Below are 15615 nucleotides of genomic sequence, written 5' to 3'. Positions count from 1 at the left end.
GCTGTGTGTGCCTCGCCATTGCGATACATCTACTGTAAACAGAGCGCATGGTACCGCAAGCTGCTCTGGGCCCAACCCCCACCCTCCTACTTGACCCGCCTCTCTCCTCCTCATTTGCATTAAAGCTACAGATACCGAAACAACGTGTTTGGGGAAAGCTCAATCATGTGCGACTGACTAGTAGTGGCCGTAATTCTGCACTACGGCTGAATTTCGGGAACGTCTAATACTGTGTTAGGGGCCCACTAATATCTATATTAAAGCATCCATAAAGAAGCATGCCATGGGACCTTTAAAAGACAAGTGAACACTTAATGAATGTAGGCAAGCACTGTGCACATCACATCGGAGGCTCTCGCAGACACGTGTCCACCCCCCCTGCCCCCCACCCTCAGCCATCACTCAGGTGAGCTGTAGCGGCCGGCGAACAGGATGCTCTTGCTGGGGTTGTGGCGGATGAAGAAGAGGAAGGGGTGGTCGGCGACGAATGGGGGGGTTATCGTTAGGCTTAACTGCATCATGACGGCAGCGGTGGCGGCCTCGGTGCCCTCCTCGTTGACCTCCACGAAGGCCTTGTGGACCACTTTGGACAGCACCAGGTCGTTGGCCGAGGACAGAAGCCTACAAGACCACACAGAACAAGTCTGACTGGACATACATCACATTAAAAATAGACACAGATAGATAGATAGATAGATAGATAGATAGATAGATAGATAGATAGATAGATAGATAGATAGATAGATAGATAGATAGATAGATAGATAGATAGATAGATAGATAGGCCTATGTTCCATTATTTGCTTTGCGGAGCCAACCAGTCCTGTGCACGTATGCAAATTAGCCATGTGCGCCAATGTATATTTGTTTTGAGTGCGACGAATGAGTGCAGATGGAGATCAGTGAAACATATTATAACTAGCCTACTACAGCACGCAGGGTTTTTTGTTCTCGGTTGTAATCAGCCTACATTTTAGTAGTTTTTCTATATTGGGGGGAATCACTGTTGTCGAAGCACTTTATCCAACAAGCAAAACCGTCTCGGCAATATGGCCAAAGTGTATGGGAGTTAACTCTTTGATATGGCTGTCTGTACTAAAAGCAGATGGCTCCTTTAAATGCGTCTGCATAATTGAATTGTACGTCATGAGCGACCAAAGCGAACAGAAATATTCGCAGCGAAACTTTGTGAGCAACAGGTGTTAAGGTGCGAACACACCAAGCGCGTACCTCGCGTACCATGTACGCGCGTAACGCAGCTAAAATGTTGCTTGACCATTTTGTGTCAAAAATGGTCAGATACGCGCGTACGCATACGCGCGTAGATGAGACCGCCCAAAACTCCCCCCCCCCAGCCTGTGGCTGCGCTGGATTTAGGAGTCCGAGGAAGGAAACCCAAACGCCGCCTTGTTTGGGTGGATGATAGAGCTTGGATCGGGTTAGATTAAATAATCTCGGATATAAATAACAATAATCGGGTTAAATAACTTCACATGGTGTGTCTGGTGTGTTTCCAGCATTCGTAGTGTTGATCAGCAGAGAAATAGTCCGCCAAGACGTTGAGGTTGCTTAGCAATCAGAGACTCTGTCCATGCAAGTGAACGGAGCGTTTCCTCTTCGTCATAACTATCAAACCAAACATCCTTCACATTCACCGAGCGAACATTATGAAAGTAAAATGCACATTTCTCCCTAGAAATGTTTCCATAAACGCATTTAATGGCGTAACTATGTTACTATTTCCACCCAGAATAAAGAAAGATGTCGGCCGTATGCTTCTGTGCAAGCTCACTACTCTCTGCCAGTGACGTCGGGTCAAGCTCCACGCTGATTGGCTACCGCGGCTAAGCGTCACGCGTTGGAGCGTTGAAAGTTCAATTTTTTGAACTCCGGGCGTTGGTGCGTTGGGCGCGTTACTGCGTTTACGTGCGTAATTACGTGCAACTGCCGCGCCTAACGCCCCCAACGCAACGCTTCAACGCTTCAACGCGTGTACCGCGCCTAGACCAATGGTTCCCTATGCAAAAATGACGATTTTCAACGCCCCTACGAGCAACGCGGTTGGTGTGGCCGTACCCGCCGAATTCTGCGACCCGTCGAAATATGTGACCCCAGAGGGCGCTGTTGCACATTTTCTGCAACATGCACGAGTTTGAAGCTAGACTCGGAATGGGTACATTCGTTTTGTGACACCGGGCAATACTTTCTTTCTTGAAAGCGTCGTACTGACTGTAGCGTCTTATTGGGAAAGAAGCAACGGTGATTGATCGTACTAAACACCTTATCCATACTATGGGTCTGTGAAATGCTAATGAAATCAAATGTATTTATTAAGCACATTTAATACGGTGTGCAATTATTTATTTATGTTTTTGTTATAATGTCCACCGTTTTTATTTTTATGCCCACCGTTATTATTATTTTTTACTGCCGTTTATAAAAATAAGTATGAACTAATGCCAAAATTATTCATGTCTGCGATCATTACTGACAATCAATCTAGCGCACCGTCGAATTCTGCGCCCACACGTAAATGCAGGGAAAATGAGGCAAACCCCAGCCAAATGTTTTCAGGTCATTTGTCGTCCTCATATCTGTATGTACACACATTTATTCATGTCTGCGATCATCACAGAGTCCACAAGCAGCAGGTCGCAATCCCCGATCGGTCACAATTCATGACAGCAGACCGTCGAAATCTGCGACACACTTACTTTAAACAATCCAAAAAACATAATAAATAAACCAAACTTAAAAAGATTTAAAGCCATGGATTAGTCTTTCAACGGCATATAACCTTACCCATCAGTTTGTTCCTGTCCTTGACAAGCGACCAGTATAGGTAAGAGAAGAGTCTTTATAGATAATGTCGATGGTATTCGGATACGCCCAAAACCTTTTGCTCAAGCCTAAGCAATCTTTGGCCAACGCCAAGGAGTCAAAAAGGGGTAGCCCTACTTCCTGAATTGTCATTGGGTTTCGAATACTACGGCAAGCCGATTGGGGAAAAATACAGTATTAACCTTACGCAGGTTTATTTTTTGAAAGGATTCTACACAATGCTTTACTAAGATGTTCTATGTGTGCCAACTGTCTATCCCAAAACAATAGGCAGCTGTGCATCGTTTTACCTTTTACCATGTAGTGAGTGATTTGCAGCTAATCATGAAGTGAGCAGCAAATGACAAGAGTTGAAAACTCAGAAAACCACCAATACAACTTGACGTCTATTCAGATTACAACAAGTTTAGTTTCTGAGTAGACCTTTATTTATAAAACAGAGATCATCGAACTCCGCCTACGGAGAGAGCGACAGCACAGGCGTCAGCATCCGTTTGGATGTCACACACACACACACACACACACACACACACACACACACACACACACACACACACACACACACACACACACACACACACACACACACACACACAACTGTGAACAGTTAAGTTAAACTTGAACAAAAAAAAAAAGCAGTGTTGGTGTGATACTTACATTTATTTCAACATCAATGATAACAATGTAAATATAAACTGGTGGGTCATTTCATAACATGATAATCCAGTCAACGATGAAAGATAATGCAGGAGATACACATTAGTTAAAATTGTAAATGCATGATCAACAGTGAAATACACGTGATGTTGAATTAGGGTTAAGGAGTGGATAGTGAATTTTGGACAACAATGGACTTGATGATGCTTTGGGGCTACTCTTCTCTGGAAATGATATACTATGTCATGAGTCTCCTGGATTGCGGTTATTTAAACATTCATGAGATACAAGTCATGTCAAAGAACGTAAAAGAAATGGCACTGCAACAATAAAAGCCTCAGAATATTACAAAAAATGTTAAAGAATTGGCCAATGACGTAAAAAAAAGACACTAAACAATACTTTGGTAATAATAAAATGAGATGTTTTGTGCACAACTCCCCATAGACTGTGGACCAGTCTTACACGCGAAAGTAAAGCCGTATCTCCCACCAAAGGACTTTGAAAGAGTCATTCACCTGTTCATAATGTCCCGTCTATAGACTACTGTAATTCTCTTTACTTTGGTGTGGACCAATGTATAAATAAACTTGACCCGACTTGACTTGACTTGACTAAGGCCGTTATTTCATTTTCTGTAACATCCACGCACATATACGGCATTTAATACATGTTCATCTTATATGCAGAATATTCTGAACAAAGCCCCGAACATATTGATTGTAGATTCCTGTGATAGGAGCAGGATGCTGTGATGAGGAACATTAATGTACACAATGTATGCACCGTTCACTTTGCAAACGACTTCATGAGTCCAAACATCTCTGCTCCAAACCACGTTAACGACGTCAAGGGCGGCAAAAGAGTTGCCATCAATTGTGTTGTTTTTGCCGTCAATTGTGTTGTTTTTGCCGTAAACTAGGGTCCGCTGGGTAGGAAATAGAGGGACACCTTGGAATATCTTTCCATTTTAATCAGTTTAGAATAGTACGTTTAAACTACGTAAAATAAGTTATTTTTGTATTGAACTTGACTTTTTTAATCGCTGTCTGGTGTCTGGTTACGACACTCTGATAGATGTGCATGGACAGCTTTTGTAGTGACACAGCCTAGACCTATAACCTATTAGTGAAACCAAAACACTGCGGTACACAATCGCACACAAAAATTCCTTTCTCCTCCATGTCATGGTTCAGTCTACTTCAGATTGATGTGGACGTGGAAGAACCAGAGACGTCAGTGAACCGGACACACGTCATTGACACGTCGTTTGAGATTCATGATATAGTCTGGAGGCGCACACAGCTTTTGGCCATGATAATATGTATTATATGATATAGATATCTATGTATTATATGATATCATTTAGACATTGTACTCCAGGATTCCCGCCGGAGCGCCCGGAGTGTTCTAGAATATTTACAGAACACGGCCAAAGGCTGTGTGTGCCTCGCCATTGCGATACATCTACTGTAAACAGAGCGCATGGTACCGTGGCCGCAAGCTGCTCTGGGCCCCACCCCCACCCTCCTCCTTGACCCGCCTCTCTCCTCCTCATTTGCATTAAAGCTACAGACACCGAAACGGCGTGTTTGGGGAAAGCTCAATCATGTGCGACTGACTCGTAGTGGCCGTAATTCTGCACCACGGCTGAATTTCGGGAACGTCTTAAAATATTGTGTCAGGGGCCCACTAATATCTATATTAAAGCAGCCATAAAGAAGCATGCCATGGGACCTTTAAAAGACAAGTGAACACTTAATGAATGTAGGCAAGCACTGTGCACATCACATCGGAGGCTCTCACAGACACTTGTCCACCCCCCCCCCCCCCCCCCCCTCCGTCCCCCACCCTCAGCCATCACTAAGGTGAGCTGTAGCGGCCGGCGAACAGGATGCTCTTGCTTGGGTTGTGGCGGATGAAGAAGAGGAAGGGGTGGTCGGCGACGAATTGGTAGGGGGCGCACATAGGGATATATCGGCAGAAGGTGGCGGCGGCGGCCTCGGTGCCCTCCTCGTTGACCTCCACGAAGGCCTTGTGGACCACCTTGGACAGCACCAGGTCGTTGGCCGAGGACATGCCTATCGGAGAGGAGGAGGTGTTGAGGGGGTGTGGAGCTCTCTAGCACACTTGATACGGGGGCTGTGGGAGTGTTTCACTACCGCTGGCGCTGAATGAGTTTATCATTCACGACTGTGTGCTCAGGCAGTGCCTCGGCAGTGGCAGCCGTTTATTCAATTGTTCGTTTTTTTACACAACTTTAATACAGTTAAATGTGTCTATTGACGGATTTATTTATAAGTTATTTATTTATATATATACATACAGTGCTTATAGTATCAAGCAAATTGGTTATTCCCTTCTTTTTTTTATAGAACGTAATATGGTCCCTTCCAAAAGTGTATTTTTAAGATATATAATACAATTGGATCACGCGATCCGGCTGTGTGGTCCCTACCAGAGAAGTCACTGAGGCCCTGGTCGAAGGCGTCCACCATGCCCATGCTGACCAGCATGTCTTTCATGTCGTAGGTCTGAGTCATCTTGAATCGCGGCAGGCCCACATTGACTTTACTCTGGCCCATCATGTCTGGCCGGGTCCATTTCATGAAGGTCTCGTAGGTCAGCATCGCTTCCAGCTGAAAACAATTGGGGGTGGTGGTTGATTTGACTGTTAGCGTGTGGGGTCTGATTCCATTGCAAGTGAACCACCTGCTTTAGCTCGAATTCACTATGACATAAAAAAAGATGATGCGGGACTCAGTCTCAGTTCGACGAGGAAGGGGAAGGGGGAGGGAGATGTGTTTCTCCGGGTAACGATGACATTACAGTTCACTGCCACTTTAACACTGGTCTTTCTTTTTACTGTGTGTACCTCTCTGCACTGTTCCTACCTTCTCCAGGCCAGTGGTGCCGTCCTCAATTTCCCTAGGCAGGCAGATCAGCATGCTGAGTTCTTTGCCTTCATAGGGCAGCTCCAGGATCTTTACCAACACATTCAGAGTACGGTATGAATCCAAAAGGAAACTATCATACATTAACATATTTATTTTCTTATTTAAATAAAATGTATGGAATCAGTGCCCAGTATGACATTGTAATTATTCTGAAACAAAGAGGATTGCATAAATTACAGATAATAAAGAATGAGCTTGTTGCACCACAAACCTAGCTAAACAAGAATATTCGGCTAATAACCACTGATAGTTTAAATATTACAATGGGGTTACCTGGCAATTCGCCTCAGGAATGAAGGCAATAGTGAACCTTGCTTGGTGGTACATCATCTTCACTTTCTTAGTGTCATTCTGAGGGTAAAACAAAAGACAAGCAGGGTAATGCATTCATAACTAAACACAGTTCAAACATATTTGACTTGACTAGTCTTGACATTGCACACGCCGGTCCATAAAATCTAATCTAAGGTCTGGCTTGCCGTATTTCTCTTTCTAATCACAAGGATGATGACCGTTTGTTGGCCTGATTTGAATTTGATAATTCAAGAACGTGATGCATCAGCACACTCAAGACATTATTTTGGGGGTGTGCTCTGTGTTGCAACACGGCCAAGCCCGGTGGAGGTCACACCCGTCTGTCGCGCTGCAGCTCCTCTTTGTGTGGAAGTGAGGGTGTGTCCTTCCCATTCTTTATGGTGCTCTGTTAGCATATACATGTACTGTATGTGGCAACACTGGTTCTTACTCACACGATGACCATTTTGAAAATAGCTCTGAAATAAAAGAGTGATATTTTAACAAAATGTGTCAAGCAAACTGTGTCAAGTTAGACAAAGCAGCAATGTTTCTTAGATGTATGGAGATCAATTCTCTGTTCACCAAACATATGTATCCCCCTCTTCACAGACACATGAAGCTTGTTATGCAAGGAAATATAAACTCTCAAATGTTCCACATCTCTGACTCAAATCCCAACCGGACACTATCACGTTTCCCAGGCATGGAGGGCTGGCTGTTGCAAGTCATAGCCTGCAATCTGCAACCATTAGGTTGAGTTGTGGTGGGTGTCAGTGCCAAGATGGCAGTGGTGAACTGGCCCACCCTTGGCTCCGGTCTTGCAGCGCTACCTTGTTCAGTTTGAAGGCAGTCTCCTTGGTGGCTTCCTCCTTGAACTGCTTGTCCCACTTTCCCTTGAAGTAGATGGCGTTGACCAGCACCAACTTTGTCAGCGAGTCAACCACACCAGGTACCAACAGGTCCTTGATTTTATCTAGGTGAACAAAGAAAAATAATCAAAAGAAGGAAAGAAAATGCAGCATTTTGGTGGAAACATCCAATTGAATGCGTAAGGTCGCAATGTGTAAGAATGAACCCCTCCCAGTGAGTATACGGGGACGTTCAGAATGCTAAAACTCAATGACAGGGTTTTATCCACTCAATGGATGGGAAACTCATTGTTAGGGTTGGTTAACCCTAACCCTTGTAAACCAAGAGAGAGGTATAGGCTGGCCAGAATTTAAATAATTTATTTTATATCAGGTATAACATAATAACATTATTGAAACCACTATTGATAACATTGTCAGGGTAGCTTTAAGATACCAACTAGTGGAAATGTAACACATTGCGACTTCAAGATAACAAAACAAGAGACATAAGTACTACTCGCACACATACACAATGTATGTGTGTTTGTTTGCATATGTGTGTTTGTGTCCCACCTTGGGTCTGTGTCTCCACCCAGGTGTTTATCTCCACCCTGGCCTCCTCTGCCTTGGCTTTGAAGTCCACAGACTGGAGGTCTGCCTGGTAGTACTTCCTGGTTTCATCCAGGAACCCCTGGAAACATTCAACCAACCCCCCACATGTAGCATAACACAATCAATTGCATAATACCTATAAATGGAGGATAAATAGGTCCAGGTCATGTATGGAAAGTCACATGATGAGATGATGGGCCTCTCAAATTTTCTTTTTATTTACGTATTCATGCCATCATTCATCAATGATGTCATTAGTGCTGGGCAATAATTAAATATGATCATTTATCGTCTCTGAGTTGTGTTCTGACTTCACATAGGCATGAATATGCAAAAAAACGTAAAACCGGAGTACCCAGCTTTTTGGAGTGTTAATTAATTACTAGTAGAAATGAGAAGTAAAAATAAAGACAAAATACCTACCATACCTTAAATTACTGTACAGAAAAGAAGAATAGAACTGCATTTCTGAAATTTAAGCCTCACCTGAACAAACTGGTAAGTCTTCTCTCCATACAGCCTGTTGGCCAGACTGAGGGAGTACAGCGCGTCTGGCTTGTTCAGCTCGCTCAGCAGTTTGGAGAAGCTGGCGTTGATGTCCTCCTCGCCCTTCTGATGTTGCAGCGCCTACATCGTACAGAGTATGTGTGTGGGGAGGGGAGGGGAGGGGGAGAAACACAACGTAAGACCACTGTCTGAGAGAGGAGAGGTTGCGTGAGAGATTGCCGCTTCCCCTGTCCACCAGCAAGATGATGTACAACCGCGTTCCACCACCCGAATGCTCACACAAAACAGATTAGAACGTAGTAAGTAGCAGCAAGAAATGTAATGCTACTGCCATGTACTTTGATAGAGCCCACATAGGCAAGGCAGAGTCAAACATTTGCTAGCCTTGAGGAAAATGACAGAGAGGGAAATTGTAGAAATATGTAAACATATGTAAGTATATTATTTAGAAGAGGTATGGCATAATAAACATCTTGCTTTGTACATTTCTAAGGCAGGAGCTTAGGTGAGTCTGAAGTCTTCACCAGCTCAATCGGTCTACGATAACAACGATTAGCGCTTCCAGTATTTTTCTTACAGAAACAGCAAGAAAGAAACAGTCAAACACAGCCTACACACTCAACAAGTCCCGCATTGGGAATGAAGGCATCCCATTAGTAAAGAACATGCGCGCAGATGGCACTAGGGACGGGTGGATATGACCCCCTCAGATTCATAGTGACCTCCCCACTGTCCCTACAAAAGGCGACAAACATCGCAGGTAAAACGGAGGCTTCCTCCTCTTGAAATGTCACTGGAACATGTCTTACAAACTGCATACGCTGATCTTTCTCCGAGACAGTGAAATACTCCCACACGACCGACATTTTCTTTCAATTTTATTTGTAAACCAACCACAAGTGCGCGCTGACGGCTTATTTATTTTTTCTGTCGTATCACTCCGCAAGCATTCTACTTGCTGTAGTTTGGTCTGGCTTTGCGAGACTACTCCGCAAGCGTCTTCGGTTGCTAAGCGACGTCAATGTCTTTGGCGACTTTTTCTGAGTTGATCAACACTACGAATGCTGGCAACAAATAAATGGTGAAAAGACACACCGTGTGAAGTAATTTTTTCGGCCATAGTTTCCATATGCTAAAGACGTGTCTAATTCACCGTCATGCAGGCTGTGTTTAGTCAAATAAATAGCGATCTGTTTTCGGCGCATTTAGGCCTATCCACGTTGAAATAATTTGGATGTGGAATGTTGATGGCGCAGTTGTTGAAATAAACAGATGATTTCATCCAAATCATAAAAGCCTCTCTGTGTCATTGTGTGTGCATGTCTGCGTGCGTGCGTGCGCGGGGGGTTAGGGTTTGTTTCCCTGGCACGAAAGGGGCAATAAATAACATTGTGTCGGCCAAATTGTTATTTTAAACATCGGTATCGGCCCAGAATTTCACAATCGGTGCATCCCTAATTCCAACATTAAAATGGAAAACTCACTCCTTACTCCAGTCACAAATGATGCAGCTGTTCGCAAATATCCTGAACTGAGAGAGGTAGACTTGAGAGTCCAACTGGCCATGTTTAAAAACAAGTACAAGGTCAACACAACTGCAGATGCAGTGCATGCTTTGAAAGAAATGCCCCCTGAAGTCCGTGGCCTGTTTGATCAGGTAGAGACACTAGTGAGATTGCTCTAGTGGTTGCTAATAGTTTCATATGTCTAGTGTTGATAAATTAGGCCATTGATTAACAATGTTCACTGTTGTTTATCCATGATTTCAAATAAGAATTTTCCAATGGCTTTTTAGTGCAAACCATTGGCCCATAGGCTATTACGAAAGTAAAGCCCAGATTACACAAAAATAATTAATTGAGTTGAAATCATTTGCTGACAGCTTTGTCCCCCCCAGTTCAAAGATCCCATCTGTGCCCCTGGTAAAGAAGCAGCCATGTCACACATCCCATCCCATCTCAGTCATAACCAGGCCTGCATTAACCTGCCATTGGGCCCTGGGGCTGAGAGGTTTTTTAGGACCCCTGATAGGGGGTCTTACAATGAAGATGTGTCAATTATTTTCCGACATTGGCACATAAACGGGGGGGGGGGGGGGGGGGTGCCCGCTAGTGGCCCTCTTTTTTCTTGGCTCATGAAAGGCCTTCGATGTTTGTAAGCCCCAAAGAAAAAAATAACATTGTCTTGGGTCTAAGCCGATCGGGGGGCAACATGAGCCAGTATTAAAAAAATTAAATAAATAAACATTTACTGAAGCTCATGATAGGCCCCCTGGTCGTCGTAGGCGCTGGGGCTTCAGCCCAGGTAAGCCCGTGGTTTAAGGTGGCCTTGCTCATAACATCCCAGAACTTCTCCACTGGCTCTCTGGCCTCTTGACCTGCAGTTCAAAAGACATCAGCCACCTGTTAGTGTAACTTAAGCTAGCTACAACATCCAAAATGGCCCCGTTTGAGGCTTGGGCTCCTGGTACCATCCTCTTGTGCAGAAACGGTGGCAGAAAGGTGGTGGGCGCCCTCTGCTGCATCTGCATCTGTGCCAGTGCTGGAAGAGCCTGCTGCTGGGGTCCCTCTGCCTCGGAGAAGCAGAGCACCTGGGGGGGTTCGGCAGGGACTTGTGGTCACGAGGACGGCTGGGGAGGTCAGCTGTGTGCACACCGTGTGTGTGTGTGTGTGTGTGTGTGTGTGTGTGTGTGTGTGTGTGTGTGTGTGTGTGTGTGTGTGTGTGTGTGTGTGTGTGTGTGTGTGTGTGTGTGTGTGTATGTTGCCCCTTTCACACCGCCGCAAAATCGGGGCCGGTTCCGGGCCAGTTCGGAGCTAGGGCCAGGGCTTTGGTTTCACACCGCCAAAGAACCGGCTCCGGCCCCTAAAAACCGGTTCAACTCTGGCTCCACTTTAGAGCTGGGCTAGAACTAGAACCGCTTTTACGCCGGGGGCAGGGGGCGGAGTTATCCGTACCTTCATAAACAGGAAGACCAACGAAGACCGGCATTTTTTAAAACACCGAAGTAAACAATGGACGTGAATCCGTGTATGGTTCTTTTTTTTTTTCGGATTTTGTTTTAAATCGGAATATTCAAAGAACGAACCATACACGGATTGAATCGAAGACGAAATTGTTGTTGTTGTGTTTGAAACTGGCGCGAGGGTTCTTCTGCGCGCATTGTGTGGTGGTTCAACGCGTCAACGCGCCAACGCAGCTAGATGAGTCCATGTCCATGCAAGTGAACGGAGCGTTCCCTCTTCGTCATAACTATCAAACCAAACATCCTTCACATTCACCGAGCGAACATTATGAAAGTAAAATGCACATTTCTCGCTAAAAATGTTTCCATAAACGCATTTGATGGCGTAACTATGTTACTATTTCCACCCAGAATAAAGAAAGATGTCGGCCTTATGCTTCTGTCCAAGCTCACTAGCCGAGACGTTTGCAGTGACGTCATGACGTTGCTCACGCCGGCTCCATGGCTGGCTCTGGCCGGTGTGAAACCAACCGGTTCTTAACTGGGGTAAGGCTGGAACCAGTTTGGAACTGGCCCTAGCACCAGCCCGGAACTGGCTCTCGGTTCTTTTTGGTGTGAAAGCGGCATGTGTGACATAGATGAGGGTATTGGTTCCTCTCTCTCCTTTCCAAACGGATACTGACGCCTGTATTGTCGCTCTCCCTTCCTCAGGCGGAGTTTGACTGCATCAACATCAAAAAAAAAAGGAAATACCCTGTCAATAGGCCGTGGTGTGTTCAAACCCTCAATGTTGGTGGACAGGTTAAGGACCCAGGGCCGTCGTACTGCGGATGTAAGATGGACAGCTGTGGGGGGGTTCCAAGGCAGAGGGGGGCCCATGGGAATAAAAAAATAAATAATCATCTTTGGAATTTTCTACCACATTTTGCGCTCAGCGGCAAAAGGCCGCCAGGCCACGTCCCAGAATTTGGTATGACGGCCCTGTTAAGGACCAATGTAGGTCACTGGGTTTTATTCCATTCAACTCCTCGGCAGGATTTCGGTGACTCAAAGCCCCTCCCTGCATTCATCATCACATACGTTTCTCTGTCAGTCTTTCTTTTCTTTCTTTTTTTACACATTTACATTAAGGCACACATGGCTTCTTTTACTACCGTCAACGGACGATAAGGAGAGGCAAGCTCTTTATGAAAACCAACTAGAAAGGAAACACGTCCATACACCAAGGTCTAACCCCACGATTGTGCTAGACACCTGAACTTTGTTAAAAAGTTTGACACGTGACTTGGAATCCAAGATCTATACAGTTTATAGCCACAGAATTTAAGGGCATTTGTGTGCGTACGTGTATACCTCTGACATCTGTGTGGAGGTGTTCCCCCGTGCACCCAGCAGCACCATGGCCAGGGCCGAAGAGATGCTGAGAGGAGAGTAGAAGACATTGCCAGAATTGTTTTCCTCCGTGATCTTTTTGAACAACGCCAGGGTAAAGGTGGTGTTGGCCTCGGTCAAAGGGGTTGAGGATGCCATTGTGTCTGATACAAAGAAAGAAACGTGAGAGAATAATTAAACATTAACTGTGTTGCATCCATTATGTCCGGAATTCACCAAATGCCCTGTCGGTCAAACATGAAATAGGACGAGGAACATAAAAAAACACATGATTGTGAACAGAGCGAAGATTTCCCATAGCCCTTGTACAAAACGTAGCCTACAGCCGTCATTTCAATTTGCAACATCCTAAAGTAAATCAAGGTTGCCAACACTCAAGCATCTGGCGTAAAACTCACGCATTCAGCATCAATCTTACGCTAACGAAAGAAATATCACACAAAATAGCTCATCTCTTAAAAAATAATAATAGGCTAATCAACTTTTGTCCGTCCGTTGATCACTCACGACCACTGAATATAGAGGAAACATGAGCGGTAGATCTGTTCTGTCTATCTATTCGAACCGACTGCATTGCGTTGACCGCAGTGCAGGGCTGATACGTCCTCCGCGCACCTTTCTCTGTTGATACGCCGCACCCTTTGCGTCTTTTTGTTGCGCGTGAAAAGTTGTGACTGAAAGACGCGCGTTTTGGGAGAAGAAAATAAAGTGTTGGTTAAGGTCATTCTGAGAGCGTAAATAAATGCCTCAAACTAGTGCTGTCTTTTTTAAATAACAACGTTACGTGGTTTTATTAATGCGGAATTGCGGATACTTCGCTATTTGGTTTCATTGACTGATTAGAGCATCTGCTCAATACTTAACCTACAAGTAGGCCTACGGCCAGGGTATCAAAACGAACAAGAACATCTAATGTGCATTTTTGTGCTATTCCCAACATCTAAACAAGATGGCGAAAAGTTACCCAGAGAACTTCTCATAAATGGTCCTTTCCAAAAACTCTTCCAGTCTGTCTCCCTCCCACCTTCCATGTCTACTGTCTCTCTTGCCTCTCTGTGTTGGCTGTGGACCTTGTTGGAATTCAACTAGAACTTGGTGTTAGCATATATTTTATTTATATTACAAGTGCCTTTCGAGCAATAAGCACGGGAAGAACACTTCTATATAGGCATTAGTTTACTGAATATCTTAGTTTACTACATAATACATATGTTACAGGTTACAAATATTTTAATTAGGATATATAATATTTTAATTCTGATTTAACATTAATTACATATTGTTACTTTTCAATATCTGTCATTAGGCTAAATAAAGTCACGTTTGGCTATGAGCGGGGTCCCATTCTCACAATATCGACCCTTAAGGTTTCTCATAATTTGACAGCCCTCCACAAAATAAAATTACAAGATGTCTGAATGTAGTCTTGGCTATCAACCAATAAAAAAATGATGAGGATGCGGATATGACACATTTTTACCGTTTGTTAAATTCCTTCTTTCTGGGACTGGGAATCAATTCAGGGGTCTTTGTTAAATGCATATCTATGGCAGCAGGTGTCTGACTGTGTTTTGAATGTCCTACGTCAACAACAGCCAATGGCTTTTATGTTATCCTTCCTTCAATTTGTTTATAATAAATAAACGAGGACTGTTTTGTAAAAAAAAACAAATAAGCTAGGTTATGGGTTGTCAAAAATGTTCGCCTCGCACGTCGGCTTATATTTTGCAGTCTCACTCTGCCAAAGTCCCAAAGTTGACAACCCTCAGTAAATGTTGAACCTATTCTAATCTAACGTTGTTATTCAAACTGCAACACACTTACTTTAAACAATCCTAATAAAACATAATAAATAAACTAACTTAAAAAGATTTAAAGTCATGGATTAGTCTTTCAACGGCATATAACAGAGGTGGGGGTAAGTCATTCATGGCAAGTCACAAGCAAGTCTCAAGTCATAACCTTCAAGTCTCAAGCAAGTCCCAAGTCACTGTGGTGAGAATCAAGCAAGTCACAAGTCAAGTCATTGCTCAGGTCAAGCAAGTCACAAGTCAAGTCATACAAAAATCTGATGATCTAACCCAGTTTCCACATTTAAAAATCGGTAAAGAGAGTGGTTCATAAGTTGAGTTTTATTTCAACATTAACAATAACAATGTCTTAACAATAACAATAACTCAAACTATTCAAAACATTCCAAAACCATTATTTGCATAGTTTGAAAATGTTTTTTATGATCATTACCTACCTATGAACAGAATCAAATATAACCTCTAGGTAGCTGTATACGACAACAGTTCAAGTCAATCACTCAATCTCCCTACATGTTGTAGAATATTATTTGCAACACATGGCATCAGAAATGAAAAATAATAATATTTCAAAAGTAATATCACATACACATACTGTAGGAAGGGGAAATAGTAATACACAAGCCTGAAAGCTGGTAGCAATCTTGCTGCCTCGCAACATACATCGACTTACAATGCATTGCATTTGCAAAAAAAATAATTTGACAGTACTTTGTCACTGAGTTCTT

At 43.8% G+C, this 15615-nt stretch overlaps 1 protein-coding gene across 2 annotated transcripts in view; it reads right to left on the bottom strand.

Annotated features, from left to right (window-relative positions):
* Window positions 1-3482: 3482 nt before the first annotated feature.
* LOC115537475 (leukocyte elastase inhibitor-like) overlaps window positions 3483-15615 on the bottom strand; it is a 13080-nt gene continuing 947 nt past the window's right edge. Inside the window, exons 1-9 of one of the 2 annotated variants that reach the window (XM_030349432.1) lie at window positions 14041-14084; window positions 13038-13219; window positions 8702-8842; window positions 8177-8294; window positions 7583-7725; window positions 6729-6806; window positions 6393-6482; window positions 5957-6137; window positions 3483-5579 (exon numbers count right to left, since the gene is read on the bottom strand). In XM_030349432.1, coding sequence (XP_030205292.1) covers window positions 5362-5579; window positions 5957-6137; window positions 6393-6482; window positions 6729-6806; window positions 7583-7725; window positions 8177-8294; window positions 8702-8842; window positions 13038-13219; window positions 14041-14056 — 1167 coding nt within the window. In that variant the 5' untranslated portion in view covers window positions 14057-14084 and the 3' untranslated portion in view covers window positions 3483-5361. Of the gene's footprint in view, window positions 5580-5956; window positions 6138-6392; window positions 6483-6728; window positions 6807-7582; window positions 7726-8176; window positions 8295-8701; window positions 8843-13037; window positions 13220-14040; window positions 14085-15615 lie in introns of those variants that run through there. The other variant, XM_030349433.1, reaches the window with a different exon arrangement.

The sequence above is a fragment of the Gadus morhua genome, chromosome 23 (assembly GCF_902167405.1).
Source record: "Gadus morhua chromosome 23, gadMor3.0, whole genome shotgun sequence".
NCBI lineage: Eukaryota > Metazoa > Chordata > Actinopteri > Gadiformes > Gadidae > Gadus > Gadus morhua.
Note: the sequence above shows the minus strand (reverse complement) of the source record. Positions and strands in the feature narration are given on the sequence as shown.